Source organism: Rhyacophila brunnea, unplaced genomic scaffold (genome assembly GCF_057557595.1).
Source record: "Rhyacophila brunnea isolate RB1 unplaced genomic scaffold, BYU_Rbru_1.0 scaffold_6, whole genome shotgun sequence".
NCBI classification, from domain to species: Eukaryota; Metazoa; Arthropoda; class Insecta; order Trichoptera; family Rhyacophilidae; genus Rhyacophila; species Rhyacophila brunnea.
Genome location: NW_028233276.1, coordinates 20,767,853 through 20,785,524, shown reverse-complemented (window position 1 = coordinate 20,785,524; position 17,672 = coordinate 20,767,853). Strand labels below are relative to the sequence as shown.

General features: G+C 32.5%; 1 protein-coding gene across 4 annotated transcripts in view; it reads right to left on the bottom strand.

The window, feature by feature from the left end:
- Nucleotides 1-12,200, bottom strand: part of LOC147065384 (serine protease inhibitor 77Ba-like) — a 50,303-nt gene extending 38,103 nt beyond the window's left edge. For all 4 annotated transcript variants that reach the window (XR_015071784.1, XR_015071783.1, XM_085956788.1 and 1 more), the window contains exon 1: nucleotides 11,960-12,200. Coding sequence is in view for 2 of the 4 variants with exons in the window: in XM_085956788.1 (XP_085812914.1) it covers nucleotides 11,960-11,972 (13 nt within the window). In the remaining 2 variants the exon portion in view is untranslated. The remainder of the gene's footprint in view (nucleotides 1-11,959) is intronic.
- Nucleotides 12,201-17,672: the final 5,472 nt, after the last annotated feature.

Sequence of the window (17,672 nt, the reverse complement as noted above, 5' to 3'; positions counted from 1 at the left end):
AGATAGGTAGTGTGATATTTGAAACCAGAGGTGCCAGTTCGGTCATTTTATTTTTCCGAATGTGCTTTAAGCATGAGGTTTTCAATAATGTATCCCGGAGTCGCTATCACGTATTTACTAATTACTGTTGAATTTATACTAAGTACGTCTATTTATTTGATTTAAGCACCGTTATATCTTGCGTCGTATTTAGTGTTGCCAACTGTCGTTGACAAAATTATGCCAGACAGGATACGGAAACAAGCTATCTGGCAGGAAAAAACGCTAAATTTTGTGAAAATAAAATTTCAATACCTCTTTTGCATATCGGAAAAAAAATGAAAAAAATTCGTATACGGGTAAAAGCAACATCCCATTATCCCAGAAACTTCAAAATTGAATTTAAAATAATTAATTAATCTAGCAACTTACAATAAGGCTAATAATTAGGTAATACCAGAGAGTGGAATCCCGGATAATCGTCAATGCGATGCCACATGCCTAAATATACATGTAATATTTATAATATCATACCATTATATCACTATAACACAAAGAATGATCATACTGTTTCATGGTGTTGTGTTATTTCTCAAATACCGACCTACCTACATTAAATATCTTAATAAATAAACTAAATATCTAGCTTATTTTTAGCACATTTAAAGCTGTGGAATGCAACAAAAACGCTAGTAAAAACGCCACCAGTTAGATGCCTTTTTTGCAAGCTGTCTATCGAAAAATGCTAGATCTGGCAAGAAAAACGCTGGTCGTATTATATTTCTCACACAGCCAATAGCGAGTTTTTTTTTATTATGTACGTACTTATTCATAATCATATTTTCTGCATTAAATTATAAATTATTATGAAATGGGTTACTAATTATTAATATCTGTAAAAAAATTATGCACGTGAAACATATGTTCTTATGTACCTATTTATTTTATGTGGTCACGCTTAAAAAATACATTAAGTAGGTACCATTTAAAATGGGGAATTATGTGTACCAGCTATTTTCAAATCGTAAACAAAATTTAAAAAAAAATCTTATTCGCTCATGTATGCATAAACATGTCATCAATATAGTATAGCTGAAAGACACATTACGTATAACACACTCTTAATTGTATAGTTCATGGCCCCACAAAGGGGGGGCTGACAGGGCTTATGAGGGCCCCGGTGTGGCAGGTCAACCAGTTTAGGTATATAAACACACACCACAAATTTTCTCTAATAGGGAAAAAAGTCACCCGCGGTGCTATTAGACGCGTAAAATTGAGTGACTGACATCCATTTCTCGTAAAAACAAAAATCTCTTAATACAAACCTCTACTCTGTGGAGGCCCATATGATCTTATTAGGATCGGACATGGTCGGAATCAAAAAAAAAAATTTTTGTAATAATTTCTTTTAACGTGTTTCCTGGCGAATAAAACTGACTATTTATCTAACATGGTGAAGGGTCGCGTGTTACTTCGCTATCACAAAAGGGGGTCACGATCAGTGCTTCATAATAAATGAATGCCGACAATTCAAGTTTTTTTTTTAAATACCAAAAATCACTAAAAATACACGGAATACCCTTTATTTTACACGGAACCTGGAGTTCCGCGGAATTTCATTTACAAAATACGACTGTAGAATATTACACTAGGTACCTACCCTTAACCTTAGCGATAGGTTGGGGGGGCAGCCAAACATCATGGCCTGGGGCCCCGCTTCAGGATGTGGGGGCGATGGTGTAGTTATTTTTGTTTTCAAAACCATTCATTATAACGGAGTTCTACAACATAAACGCTAGTTGAATTAATACGTATTTAATAATTAATTTACATGACTTGCATGCTGATATTTTAATGACGTTAGGAAAAAGGCGATACCTATGACCATTGGAAATTTATTATGGATCACTTCAATGACTCTAAATATAATAATTACTGACAGCCAACAACTTGTAATAATTATGTCTTACGTAATAAATAAGTTTTCCGGTATTATAATGAAGAAAATCTATACAATAACAGACAGTAGGTAGTATAACTTAGTAAACATACCTACCATAGAAAATTAATGTCGATTACAGCTGGTATTACAGAGGAAATTAACAATATAATCAGACCAGCGAATGAATATTTATTCTCCACCTACTATTAAATTTCATCACACTAAAAACACACTCTACAAGACACTTGCAGGTCTTTGTTCACACACGTTTCAGAAACTTGGACATTTAAGACCCGTTTCACACGGGACACCTGTGTGGCACCACTGGCGTGGCGAGATTTCGCATTGACACATAACTGATTGGGCACGTGTCCCGTGTCAAACGGGTCTAATTCTGCGAAATGAACGAGAATTGAACATTCTTGAAAAGAAACTGCGTATCGATCAGTGACCGCAATAATTGGACAAAAAATGAGCTGAGTTTTATGGAATGACTAGGAAGATTCCAGCGCTTGAAAGGTCAAGAGATCGGATCATATGTACCGTATAAACGACAATGCAACTTAAAACGTAGAAGAGAAAGCAGGCTAAACGTGGTGCCAATGACTGAATTGGTAAGCTACCACATTGGAAAAGGACAGTAAGTTGAAACAAGGAGTGAGAACATTCTGATGACAATCTTGTCTAGCCTAACCAAAATTAAAATGGAAAAAATATTAATATTATTATTACATATATAATTACAATTTAGCCTTGACCGGTTGCCATCGTTGACTGCACTAACATCAATAATATTGCATCGCTTTCTCTCGCTCGACACCCCTTCGACCTTCTTTCAAAACTATTGAACCTCACACTTATTTGATATGGTCATGGCAGTAATTTAAAACATTTATTAACGTGAATAAAATAATTGTTTAATTATTTATACTTATATAGTAATGACAATATTTACACAAATATAAGATCATTTATTATAGTTAGGTACTAATCGTTTCAAAATACATTTGTTTTTTTGCCTTTATCAATAATATGTTTAATCAATTATCCTCAAAAGAGTACCTATTCTATCAAGTAATTGTTATCTCAATGAATATCCTTAAACGGTGATATGTTATGACTTAATGAGTGATGACACTCAATGTGTGTAGTGCAATTTCCGGAAGTTACTGACCACCGATCACTTTCTCTAAGCATTGGCCGCGTGAAGGGAATTTCCCTATTTGTTGCATTCTGCGTAATACGAAATTTACCGAAGTCGTCAATCCGGGGAAATTACTTTTATTTTTTATTTAGATTAAATTGTTTGAATTTGCTTATGAATTATCTTGGGTAGAATGTTCAATCCCCGGATATCGAAATTGCAAAATGAAATATTGCCAAAACAATATTGTACCAAAATATTATATTTACAAGTTGCTCGGTACCGCTCCTTATGGGAATGTGGTGTGCAATTTACATGTATAAATTAACTAGGAATTATTTTTTCATTGCACGATGTGAATGACAGCAACACTACATTAATTTTTTTGAAAATCTGTCATCGATTATGAAGTAAAAATTCTGAATTGGAAAATCTGTGCGTTTCGTAGTTATAAATTAATAGTCAATAATATAAACATTACATTATTTAATCGTTATCAGTAATTAACTGTATCAATTAATCCAGTGCAGATACAGTATACCCCGTAAAGTGAATTGAATTCGTATATTTTTATTGACATGGCAAGAAATTCGTTTTCGTATGATTACAAAAATAAATATGGATGTTGTTGATGATGCTGCTGCTCATTCGTATTTGCGTTTTTAATCAACATTATAAATATTTAAAATGCTTATAATATAATCATAGATATAAGGTTGTTGTTTGCGTGAATACTCGCGAATCACAGATGTCACCTGTCACTAGTCATTTGCGTATCTTCTTCAACGCACCGTGTTTGCTTAATTTTTTTCGTTATCAGTTAAACATATTATCTAGGAGTTAAACAGCGGATATAATATGGCGAAATAGGTTACATGTAAATTGTACGTATTACATTTCACCGTAGCACAATTCGCCGTGAGCTTTCTTATCGGAAAGAGATGACCGTATACTACTTGGTCATCTCCATAGCACCGAGATGAAAAAAATATGCATTGTTCGTTGAGCATTTTGGCAAAATTCATGAATTCGAGAATGAAAACCCAACCTAACTTAAAAAATAATCCAGTATATCGGCTATTTTTAAAAATTGTTTGCCGCTGGCTTCCTGTAAACCGGCAAGAACCGTGTTTTATTTAGACATGAATTTTATCTCAGTATTATACGACCCAAAGAGGTTGGACGGTCTTTAATAGACGACCCTATATTTCCGATTCAATATTTTTTCACGGTGAAGTGTGATACGGCGAACTCAGTGACATTATTAATGGACAACGCACTCAGTACAGTAGCTAGCAAGTAAATTCGCGCATAGCGACATTCGCACATGTATAGGTAGACGTCATGTGACAAATTCCATTATGCGATATCATGCATCGGGAATTTATAGCAATATCACCTTTATTGTAATGGCGTTAGAGCAGTGTTTCTATGTCAATGTTCATTTGAGCGAACGACATTGATATTAAAATATGAATTATGCCATTCGGCAGACCCGACAAAAATCATCGGGAATTTATAGCAATATCACCTTTATTGTAATGGCGTTAGAACAGATTATGCCATTCGGCAGACCCGACAAAAAAGTGAATGTCATTTTTTTTCCAGATGCTTCGTCCATATTAATGTCATTGGGCGAACTGCATACGTACAAATTTCCGGACACTGGCAAAATAGCGCATAGAGATTCGTGACATTATATGCATTAGGATTAGACTCTTTCATGCAGTATTATACAATAATGACGTATTTGGCGGATACCACGTCATCTTTATTAACATACAATACAATCAAGTGCTTAAATCAACAATGAATCAATAAATTATAAGTTATATAACCTCCAAAATATATTATCATCTATAAACACACCACGCCTATAATATTAATATTATTAGAACCTAGTATATAGATAGAACATCACGGACAAAATGAAATACACATTTTAATCGCCTTCACAATCAGTAGGTACGTTTTTTAAGTACTTAATCAATAAGGCATTATTTGATTCAATAGCATAATTAATAAAATACCTAAGTAGACACCACTCAGGCAGGCGCGCGCACATAAAAGAGAGGGTGGGTTTCAGATCCAGATCCCCCCCCCCCCTTCCAACAATAATTATTACTTCGTCTTATTCGTCACTACCTCGACTGAGAATCGTGATCCGGATAATTTGGCTGTCGAACAGCCTTTTCGACGGGTTAGTCCTTCTCCTCTCGGCATTCTACGACACACAAGGCATGTGTCAGTGGAAGATAAGCTATGACCACAGAACAGATTAATAATTATAATTCTGATAGGCTACATCCCAATACACTACGTTTTGAATGTGTGAGTGTCCTGCGAAAATGAACCACACATTATAGACGTGCAATAGTGTATGTTGCAACCTTCAAATACACCAATATTGAACGAGCTTCAATAAATAAACCGAGAGCAATTATCAGAACGAAGGACAAGCGTATTCTCGACACGTCCTTAAGTTTATCCCATATTCTTCCACACTCGAGATCGGTTTCCTGTTTCTCCACACCCGTTAGGTATTTCAGTTCCCATTATTTCTGAGTTCCCTGTATATGACACTCAAGAATAGATGCATCTGATGCATCTAACGTTTGCTTTAATATACTGACACGACGGGAAACTAACAATTCTAATAATTGTGACCATTAGGCCACGCGCACTCGATAACCACTTGTGGATGCTACAGGCCTTAATAACTAATAATAAGTACATGAGCACCTGTATCAGCAGGGCAGGTCTTCGCCGATATACTTACTCAAAATGAAAAGTGTCTGGGTATGGGAAATGTGCCCGGAAAAATGCGGAGTGCCATGGTGAAAGCGACGAGAAACTATAAGTAGTGTGCTGGGTAAATTCAGAAATATATGGCACCTGCTAGATTTTGTTACCCCTCCCCAGCCGACGTCTTAAAAAAATATTATAGAGTTATTATCGAAATAAAGCCATCCATACATTTTTTTCTGTGTGCGCGCCTATTGTATCTCATAAATATAACAACATAAAACAGTGAATATCCTTAAAGTGGGTGGGAATTCGGGAATGGGACGACTGGCCTCCGGACAATTGGACGCCGCACTGTAGTAGACACGTGTAGACGAGGTATTTTAATCAGTTTCTATCTATTACTTAGTAGTTTGAATTCATTTTACTCTTAACAAAATGTATTCTTTATCACGGATTGAGAATTACCATGCCTAAGGCTTTATATTAAATAAAAAACTTTTTTTTCGTTGGAACTTAAACATATGCACGATTTAATCATTGTTTACGTCTGTATATTTACATTCTTACCAACTATTAAATCATAATATAATCATTGAAGTATAAATAATAATATTGAATATTTTTTTTAAAAGTACCTATAAGTACCTAACGTCTATTTATTTTCAAATTCCGTGGCGTCCAGTTGTCCGGTGCCAAATCGTCCTAGACAGCGCTCGAAATGGAAAAGTTTACGAACCGGAGCGCTCGACAAATTTTCTGAAGATATTTACATAGTCATCAAATCGTATGTGTATTTTATAAAAACAAGTGTGTCAGATTTTCTATTCTATGGCCTATCTAGCTCAGACGATCAACATATTTTTTCCACGAGACGGAGCGATAATTTTACAGATTTCACGAGCCGGAACGGCGCTCCGGTGCGTTCCGTTCCATTTCGAGCCCTGGTCCTAGACCCGGGAATTCGATGTTTAACTAAACAATTGTTTTCCTTAGACCTCCGACCTTTCATCATTTAATGGAAATCCCTAATAAGTTCCACGATATTAGTGATAAACGTGATAAAAATGATGTGACCGAGAGGAGAAACGACCAATAATTTATTGGCAATTTATAAAAGCGAAATGGAAAATCTCACTCCAAATGGAAAACTTTAAAATATTTAAAATTAAACAAAGGCAAGCTTCAAAACACCGAATACCAAAACGTCATGAACTAGGATGAAATGGGACTGTATTACCATAGTTCATGAAATTAATATATGAGCAGTTATGATCACAGAATAATATGTTGAATAAAGATTAAAATACATACGTTATAAATAAATGTAAACCGATGATAAATAGGTAATCATCTTATACGAGAATTTTCGATTCGTGTCGGTTTACAATTTTTGAAAATAGCTGATATACTGGATTATTTGTTAGGTTAGGTAAGGTTTTAAGTTAAATGAAGTTAGTTTTTTACAACGTTTTTCTTAGCTCTTAGCAGTGGTTCTTTGTCCGGTACAAATCTTGCAATCGATTTTTAATTAACTTCCCGACTAGCTAGACATTTGAAACTTTTAGAATATATCAGAACACGATGCCAATGTATTTTTTAATACTTTTAGCCATCTTTAAGTAGAATTGAATTCATTTTCAGTTAATTCTGTTTTGTATGAAAAGTTATTTCGACACCATTATCGGTTGCTAGAGGTCTGGGGTCCTAGTAACTAATTATTAATAAATTATACGTGCGTTACTATGGAAATCAATATGACATGTCAAGTACATTTTTTTTTGATCGTATGGCATAAAGCCCACCAAAAAAGCGTTCGGTGCGCTCACTATTGAGTAGGCCCCCTCCCACCCGCGCATTACCCTTCACCTATGTAATAAGGGGCTCAAGGAGCACAAAATTATTATTATTATCAGCGTCTCTCATAACAAAGCAATAAAAATATTATTAAATTTCTCGGGGCTTGTAATTAATATCGGACACGCAATAACTAAACAAAGAGTTCACTGTTCTTAAATAATGGCTTCTCGCCCGTCTATCGACGACGCTTCGAGGGTCGTGATTTTGCTTGCCGTGTTGAATGAATGGACTACGTTGTATTTTCGTTAATTCGTATCGTTGAGAAGCCAAAAAACGGTGACTCATGGGGCAGGCGGGCACAATGCGTCGTCAAATCCAGTGTGCGCTGGCGTATTTGATTACGTTGTATTTTCGATGATTCACATAGAAAATGCGCAAGCGCCCCGCAAGCCTGCTTTAGTGGACTTTATGCCTATAAGCTAGTCAAGTTAAGTTTACATATATGGTTCAACAGAATTTAAAAACGTTGTATAAATATAAAGTTCTTTTTATCTTGTAATTATTATTCTTGAAATCGGCCATGACAATTAGCGCTGTTCCCACCTGGCTTCCCGTAAGCCAACTTGTACAGAAATTTCTTTGTGTCTTACATCAGTGTTGACTTAGGTACGCATAATAAGAGGTTGTGGCATTTTTTATTTAATTCGTAATCGATCAAAAATGGCCAAACTTCTATTATTAGAATGAGTTAGGCAATATGTTATCTATCGGGAAATCGCCCACAAGAAATCTATCTGCGAATATTTCACATCGATAATTTTGTACGACACATTGTTATCGCTCCAAATGTTCATAGTTTGAATAGAGGTGTCTCCCATCCCGGGATAGGAAATACAATTAATGGGATTAAAAAATCTGTATAGAAATTACAATCTCTATTTAAGTTATCGATTTAAATGTCATTATAATAGTGTAGTAATAATTATTAGGGATAAACTGATAATAACAATACTAATGATTACATTGCTGATTACAACGTTATAATATAATATAATAAAATAATACAATAAGTAATATGATATAATAAAAATAAATAATATAACTAATAAAATACATAATAATAAGTAATAACTTATTACTAATAATTAATAAAATAACACACCCAGAGGTATTCGTTGTACAATATTTGTTATATACGTACCTACCTAAGTACAAGAAGAATGGAATAATTATTACAAGATACTTTATCAATATGTACCTAAATACCAGAAAATAGATAGATACTTTGATCATTGCAATTGTAGAAACTGAATTTAACTGAGTTATAGCTTCGTATAAGCATACAATAATGTAAATATAGATAAATGCATTGAAATGCTAAATGTCAAGGATTCCTAAACAGTGTTGTGACCCCCTTTTATAATACCTGCGACCCCACGCCAATTAAAAAAAATATTAATACTTAGGGAGAAGAAAACACATTAAAATAATCATAAAATACAATGTTACCTTTTCACTGACACATTTTTCTTTTTTGTTCTAATCTCTATTACAATTTTCACAATGGGTGTGAGTCTACGTTTAAATTAACAACATTACATTTCGGCGCTAAAATAGTGTATTAATTCATAGTGCAACTTATTTGTAAAAAAATATTTTTTTTGAAATGTTAAATTCCGCTCGATAGTTATAGTATTATGTTTTTTCTCCTTCCTTAAAGATATTCCCAAATGGAGTTAGCCAGTCTGTAGATTAAGCAGTCGATTTGGTTCATTAAATTAGCAAAAAATACATATTATATGGTTCCTTTTTACTTTATTAGTCTCTGTATGGTGTCAAACAAACTCTTGAAGACTAATTTTTATTATTTTCATCGATAACTGACTGTTTTATAATAATATACTAAAATTGTTCGCCCATTTCATTTGAATTCTCATATTATCGGTCGACAACGTAATCGAGTACCACATTCATGGCCCCCACGAAGTGGGGGCTGACAGGGCTCTAGCCTGGAGGCCCGGCTTGGCGAGTCGACCAGATAAGTGAGATAAACACACATTACAAATTTGCCCTAAGTCAAAAAAAGTCGCCTGCGGAGCTATTTAATGATGTTATTGCTAATAATCATGTGGTTGTACAATACAATTTCTAATTTTGTATTGACATTCGACAACTGCATAACTCAAATGGATGTACTTACTAAAATATAAGTACAAAAAAACACTAAATATACACATTAATTTTACCGAGTACACCATTGGAAACGCCACTGTAGAGCGTGACACAGCCTTAACCCTTAGCGATAAGTAGGGGGCCCCGCCAAATATCCTAGCCCGGGGGCCCGCTTCAGGATGTGGGGGCCATGACCACATTAAGACACGTCGGTACATAATTTTTTACACAAATGATAAAAATGTAAATCTGAAATTCCGTCCGAAAAGAGTCGATATTGAAAATAAATGATGATTTTACAATAGTCAATATTTTTTAAGTTTAATATTTAGTGGACCCACTGGGGTCGTGACCCATGGGTTGGGAATTAGAGGCTTAAGACAAAGTTTAGCTTGCTGTGTATTGAAAAGTATTAATGTGATAATAATGTACATATTATTATTATTTAGAGCCGTGACCTTTCAACAATACATACTATTATTATTATTATAATTATCAATAGGTACATAGGTATTGTAAATTTAAATGAAAACGGTATAGGTATACATACTTAATTCTTTCGTCACGATACCGACTAGGTAGTTGTATTCTGTTTTATCTTATAGGTAAGTATATAATATGTATACCATGAATATACCAAACCTATACTTTTATTTTACCGTAAGTAGAACCATCTGAAGATATTTTTTTGAAACCTATTCTTTTACTTCTATTTCATCGATAATAAAAATATTCGTTATCTTATGCCTCTAGGTCTAGTACCACCACAGAGACATCTTACGTATTTCATTGTTTCATGATCGTGATCTCAACGGCGTAAATAATGAAGATGAAAAAGACAAACTTGACTTTAGTTCATTTTGATCAATCACTGCTTTTCCATATCGTCGGTGTTTTGTAAAAAGGGCGAATCAACCATTTTGGCGAAATCGAGATTTTAATGAAAATACAATATTTACCCCACTAGCTTTGTTGTGTAAAAACGGCGAATTTTTATCTCCACAGGAAAGTACTTAAAAACGATAATCGACTAAAATTAAATAATTAAAATTACGAAATAAAAAGCAAATGTGACATATTAGGCCTTTTAAAATATTATATAATAATACCTATTATAATGACAGTATTCTTTCTAAGCTTTATAATAAACTTGTTAAATATTTATAATCATCTACAGGTAAAAAATAAATGTCAAAAGTTAAAAACCCTCCTCTTGTAAAGTAGCATTTTGGTTAATTCGCCCTTTTTACAAAACACCGACGATATTTTGTGCATGCCTGTAATTCGATTGTTTTAGAGATAATGTATAGTAAGACTATTTAGATAAAACTAACTCGGTGTAAATTTATATGAAAGTATTGTATTGTTAATTTCAAGTTTATCATGTCTCATTTCATCCCTTCGGCGGCTCAATATCGCTTATGGCACTCGGCTTGAACCAAAATGGGTAATTACTAATAAATAAATGTTGTTCATTATTAAAGTGTTACCAAGGTATATTATCAAGACGCTATAATTATTACCTACAATATACCTACCCGTTTTGTAAATTACTTTCTCTGTGACGTGTCATATTAAGGGATAAGGGTAGTTGGGCCTGGTTACACGCACGTTCCTCTCCATATTACTTATTTTATGATATCATTATATATTATATTATACCTAGGTACCTGATAGATATCAAACCTTGTTTTTAAATATGCAATTACTTTAAATAACATTTAATATTAAAATATGTCGTATATTATGTTGTATATAATATGTACCTAATTAAATAGCCACCAGCCTAACAACACATTTATATCAAAGTAGAAAACCGAAATTATATAGTACCTATTCCGGTCAGAATTAAATTTAAATTGTATTGCGTAGCCGTAGATATATAATTATTTTAATAATATTATGTGTAGGTATAGCTTTTGTGTAATTCGTTGAAAACAAAGTTCAAAATAAACAATGCCGAATAGTTCGTAACCCTGGTAGATTAGTGATGTGCCAACATATTATTATTATTAATAATAATATTAGGAGATAACATAACATCACTAACAATCATTAACAATAATGATACACAAATACACATGCACACATACACTACACTAGTGACGAGCTAGTAGCCATGTAATCATGAATAATTAAATAACAATAATAATTTAAATAAGTTGTCTTCCAACCTGCAAAATACATCTTGAATAGTTGCTATCACAATTTTGCTAAACTGTTATTCCAAACAGGCTCGAGCAGCACCCACTGATATAATAATAATATAAAGTTCAAACTATTCATTAATATGTCACAAACGTCTCGTTCAGAACTGTCACAATATACTGAGTAAATTCGCGTTTTCGGGACGGCTTTTGTATTGACTATTGTCCGTGTGGTGTGTCGGTTCGGGTAAAAACCAAACACGACTGTTCTGAAGCACGAATCGCGCAGATCGTCAACTCAGCTGGATGTCTGCCGCAAACCGAACCGGCTACGATTACGATTGTGTGATTCGTGATTGGTGACGGACATAATGGACTTGTATAACACGGACTGCTCAACTATAGGCTCGCGACATTACTAGGTTTTCAATAATAAATAAGACTCAATTGACTATTGAGACTTCGTAGCTTAATAAAATAATAATAATAATAAGAAATAACATTTTAGTACAAAAATACTTCAGTTATCTAACTCAATAATAATGAAATGAGTGCGATAAACATAAACGATTCAACTAACGTTTTAGGTATTTTGAGTTACGAATGGGAATCCAAAATATTCCAAATTTAAATTTGCTAAAAAGATCCAAGTTAAATTCGAGGTAGCTCCTATTTTATTTACATTACGTTCTTTTTGTTTAACTGAAATTTCTGTTATGAAAAAGGAACCAACTACAAAGTATTTGTAATAGTCAGTGTCAAAGTATCATAAGAACCAATATGACGATATTATGTAGTACTCTATCTTTACCTAAGTCATTTTTACAAAGATACACAAACATTTATTTGAACTTAGTTTTTTTGTGATTCTTAAATAAATAGCTTATCTGTTTGCAAGTAATATGGAATAATAAAAAATAAAATCTAGTGTTCTTTCTTGTAAGTATATAAAATAGTTTCAAGTGATTATTTGCATTAAAAAAGTCATAAAGTGAAAATAACCCAACAGTAGGTAGGTATTATTAATTAATATTCTAAGATAATAACATACTTCTGCATTTTGTATTCTTTAACTGGTAATTGAATATATCGTCGGTGTTTTGTAAAAAGGGCGAATCAACCATTTTGGCGAATTCAAGATTTTAATGAAAATACAATATGTACCCCACTAGCTTTGTTGTGTAAAAACGGCGATTTTTTATCTCCACAGGAAAGTACTTAAAAACGATAATCGAATAAAATAAAATTAATTAAAATTACGAAATAAAAAGCAAATGTGACATATTAGGTCTTTTAAAATATTATATAATAATACCTATTATAATGACAGTATTCTTTCTAAGCTTTATTATAAACTTGTTAGATATTTATAATCATCTACAGGTAAAAACAAATAAATGTCAAAAGTTAAAAATCCTCCTCCTGTAAAGTAGCATTTTGGTTAATTCGCCCTTTTTACAAAACACCGACGATATATTATTAATAGTAACAATATTTAATAGTTTTTAAGTTCACAACATTTACATAAAGTATCTAAAACATGTACAGACTTTAAAGCTCAGATTTTCAGTTGAGTCCTTCATGTTTATCTTATCAAAACAATCCAGCAAACGGCAAAAAATAAAATCACATTAATAATTGTCAGAGACAGACTGTAATGGCAATTTAAACCTTAATTATCCAATATAATACGCATCTACGTTTTTGAAGGATTTCCAATATATAGACATGGATCGACCACCCCAGAAAGTTTTTGATGAGTCGCCGTTCGGTCGGAAGTGTTCAAAATTCGCGACCAATTGGGATCCTGGATTGCAGAAAGATATACAGGAATAGGTTTGAAGACTTGAGGAGGTCAAGTTCCAGGCTGTTACTCCATTCCAACAATTATTGATATTATACTCCCGGATCGCGCTTTGAGCATCACAGAAACCGCGTACAAAACTTCTTGTACAAACGTGTTTATTTGATGCTGGAAGCACTTTTCGACGGTCACTATCGCGGTATCACATAATGTTAATGCACGGTGATTCAGAAACAACGACCGCAAAAAAATGTTTTATCGCAAACGCTATCAATATTGTTCGCCGAAGCCCGGTATTTGCCAGGATAGCTTGTATTTTTTTCCCATATATGACAATTCCATTGATGTAAGCGTCGTGGAATAGTTTATTGATTATTCTATGACTCCTGTCACGTTCTATAATTATAATCAATGAAATCAGGAAAAAAATCTTTCCGGTAAGTACCTATACTTTTAATGACGTAGTGTATGGATTCGGTATTTACTGATAAATCACATTACTCTTTACAAAGCTACTAATATTTCTTTACTGAAATTGTATCTACCTATATACATAACACATATCAGTACATCTTCCAAGTATGTACCAGTGATCACGAACCAGTAGAAAAATATTTTTTTTCTAGTTTTGATTTGACGGAGAGTTACGAGTATTTTGGATGGACATTTTTTGCCAGAATAGCTGAAGAGGCTTTAAATTTTATTTGCAGATAACTTGTTAAAATGTACACTTTGTAAGTAATTTATAATTTTAATCGTACTACAAATATATACATAACTCAGGTAATATTTAATATCCGGCATTGCCAACGTTATTCTTGTCAGATTTGACGTTTTTGAATCAGCATCTAAAATGCGTGGCGTATTGCGCGTAATTTAGCATTTTTCGATGCGGTAAATAGCTAAAATTTTCTCATAAAAAATACTTAAAAATCTTACAACCAATTTGCTTGTTAATTAAATTATCATGTATCATTTTTTTACGGCACTATTACGGCATTACAGCTATTGGCCAATGCGCCATAATACATAATAAAGGTACTGTTCGGTTATACGGAATACAGCGGAAAACGCATTTTGAAAATAGCCGATAAATTGGATTATTTGTTAGTTTGGGTTAGTTTAGGTTAGGTTAGGTTGGGTTAGGTTAGGTTAGGTTAGGTTAGGTTTGGTTAGGTTAACCTAACAAATAATCCAGTTTATCGGCTATTTTCAAAATGCGTTTTCCGCTGTATTCCGTATAACCGAACAGTACCGAACAATCACTCTTGATTAAATTACTGCCCTCTTTTACAATAAATCTTAAGGATTCCCAAATCTCATACCTACGTTAATTTTATTAGTGTGTACTACTTTTATGAGAATTTAAATCTCTCTTTTAAAAGCCTCTTATCAAAAAAATAATATCATAATAATTATTGTATTGTGCTCCTTACGGTAATACGAAAGTAAATAAGGGCAAAAGTACATACATGAACATACATTATTTATAAATGCAACGCTGTAGCGTAGCATAGAGCATGGGAAAACCATAAGCGGAAGATAAAAGAAAAAAAAAGAGAATAATGATTACCATGTTTCTTAGCATTTCAGTCAGTTTCTATCAGTTTCTATAGCAAAATATAGCAAACATCGAACGCGCCCCGATTCGAAAATTTTCCATTTCGAGCGCTGGTTGTACAACATTTTATTAGTTGCAGAATGAATGCCATAAATTGACAAACTATAATTGAAGTAGGGAGTAAAATGATATTGACGCGCGTGATTGAACATGTACCGTTTAAAAAAAAAAATAAAAAAAAATTCGGTTAGGTACATGTTCAAACACGCGCGTTAGCATAATTTTACTCCCTACTTTAATTATAGTTTGTCAATTTATGGCTACGGCCGTATGTTGTAGCTTAACTACTAGGGAATGACAAAATAAATGGCGTATTTCAAAAAAACACTACCTTATTCTTAGTTCAATAATTATTATAAAGCAATCATTATTCATAAGATGTTTATCACACCTTGAATGGTCAAAAACATAGCTTATAATAAATATCTTTAGAATTATCTTCAAATGTGTTAATCTTGCCGATTTTTTGAATAATAAAATGCCTAATTCTTGTCAAATTTGGGGTCACAGAGATTATCAATATAATTTTTTATCGTGAATATTTTACAAAAATTATCTCGTAATAAATTATACTATTGGTTTTATAAATGCGTTTAAAAATTAATAAATGTAAAAAATCTTAACACCACTGCACAGTTATGTACCGAAATATGACAATATTCTATAACATTAGAGCGAGAGGTTTAAAAGAATACTATTTTATGTAACAAAAATACTTTATGCAGTCATCAAATGTTTAAAATAACTATAAAGGATAATAAGGCTTCAATATTATATAAATAGATTATCTACAACGTTTAAGGAGTGTTCAGGATCATGGTTTGAACATACAATAAAAACTCAATTTTGACCTTCGACGAGCATGTCTCCCCTTAAATTCTTGTTTGTCCAAGATTTGTATTGGACGATTGAATATTTTTAACTAACTTCCCGTCTAGCTAGACATTTGAAACTTTTATAATATATCATAACACGGTGACAAAGCATTCTTTTAATAATTTTAGCCATCTTTAAGCAGAATTGAATTCATTTTCAGTTAATTCTGTTTTGTATGGAAAGTTATTTCGGAATAAATCCGTAAAAATTAAAACACTATTATTGGTTGCTAAGGGGGTCCAAGCAACTAAATTATTAACATATACGTGCGTTACTATGGAAATCAATATGAAATGTCAAAAGACATTTCAGTATTCTATATTTATTCAGTATTTCTATCAAGTACAAAAAAAAATATTTATTAATACATAGAATTGTCAAGTTTATATGATTCAACAGAATTAAAAACGTGGTATATGAAAAGTTCTTTTTATCTTGTAATTATTTTATGTAAGTATATAAAAATAATATAAATAATATAAAAATATAAAATAATAAGAATATAAAAATCAGCCAAGTCCACATTTAGGTATTTTTGACTTTTTTGTGAATTGTTGAAGAACTACTGCTTTCTAACATTCCAACCTCTTTGGGTCCTACTGACATAAAATCCATGTCTAAATGAAACACGGTTCTTGTCAGTTTTCACTTTACAGGAAGCCAGCAGCAAACAAATTTTGAAAATAGCCGATATACTGGATTATTTTTTAGGTTAGGTTTTCATTCTTGAATTCATTAATGTTGCCATAATCAGCTATAAAAATTAATTTAAAAAATATATATATTAATTAATGTTCATATTGACCACATAGTATCCGGTCATCTCTTTGTGATAAGAAAACTCACGGCTAACTGTGCCACGGTGAAATTTTTTACGTACAATTTACGTGTAACCACTAGAATTCAAGAATTTGTTTACGTAGAAACAACCTTTAATTATAATAATATGAAATGAATGTTCAACATAATATATCATTTCATATTTTGTAATTTGAATAAATGGTTTTGATTTGATTTGAAAGTATATAACATAACACAAGTTTGTATTCTTTATAAGGACATAGCTATAATATGCATCATAATCATGGAGTTTCCTATGACCATATCAATTGCATAAAATTAATCATAATAATAATTTATAATCTAGCTACATCTTCGGGTCATCTCACGACAATTGACTCATTTCATTTCAATCGAATAGAGAATTGTTTTAACAATAGCACAAAACCCAAGATCGTCATTGATTTTTAAAAAAATCGACTTATCACGCTTTTTAAATCGACCGCAAAAATATAGCGTTTTCGAACTAATTATAGAAAGTATAACATCGCCATTTACTATTCTTCGTAATATCGTGCCGTTGATAGATTATAGATAAATTAAAATAATAAATTTATTTCTGAAGTAAAAATTAAAGTAGTAAATAGTTGTAGGTATAA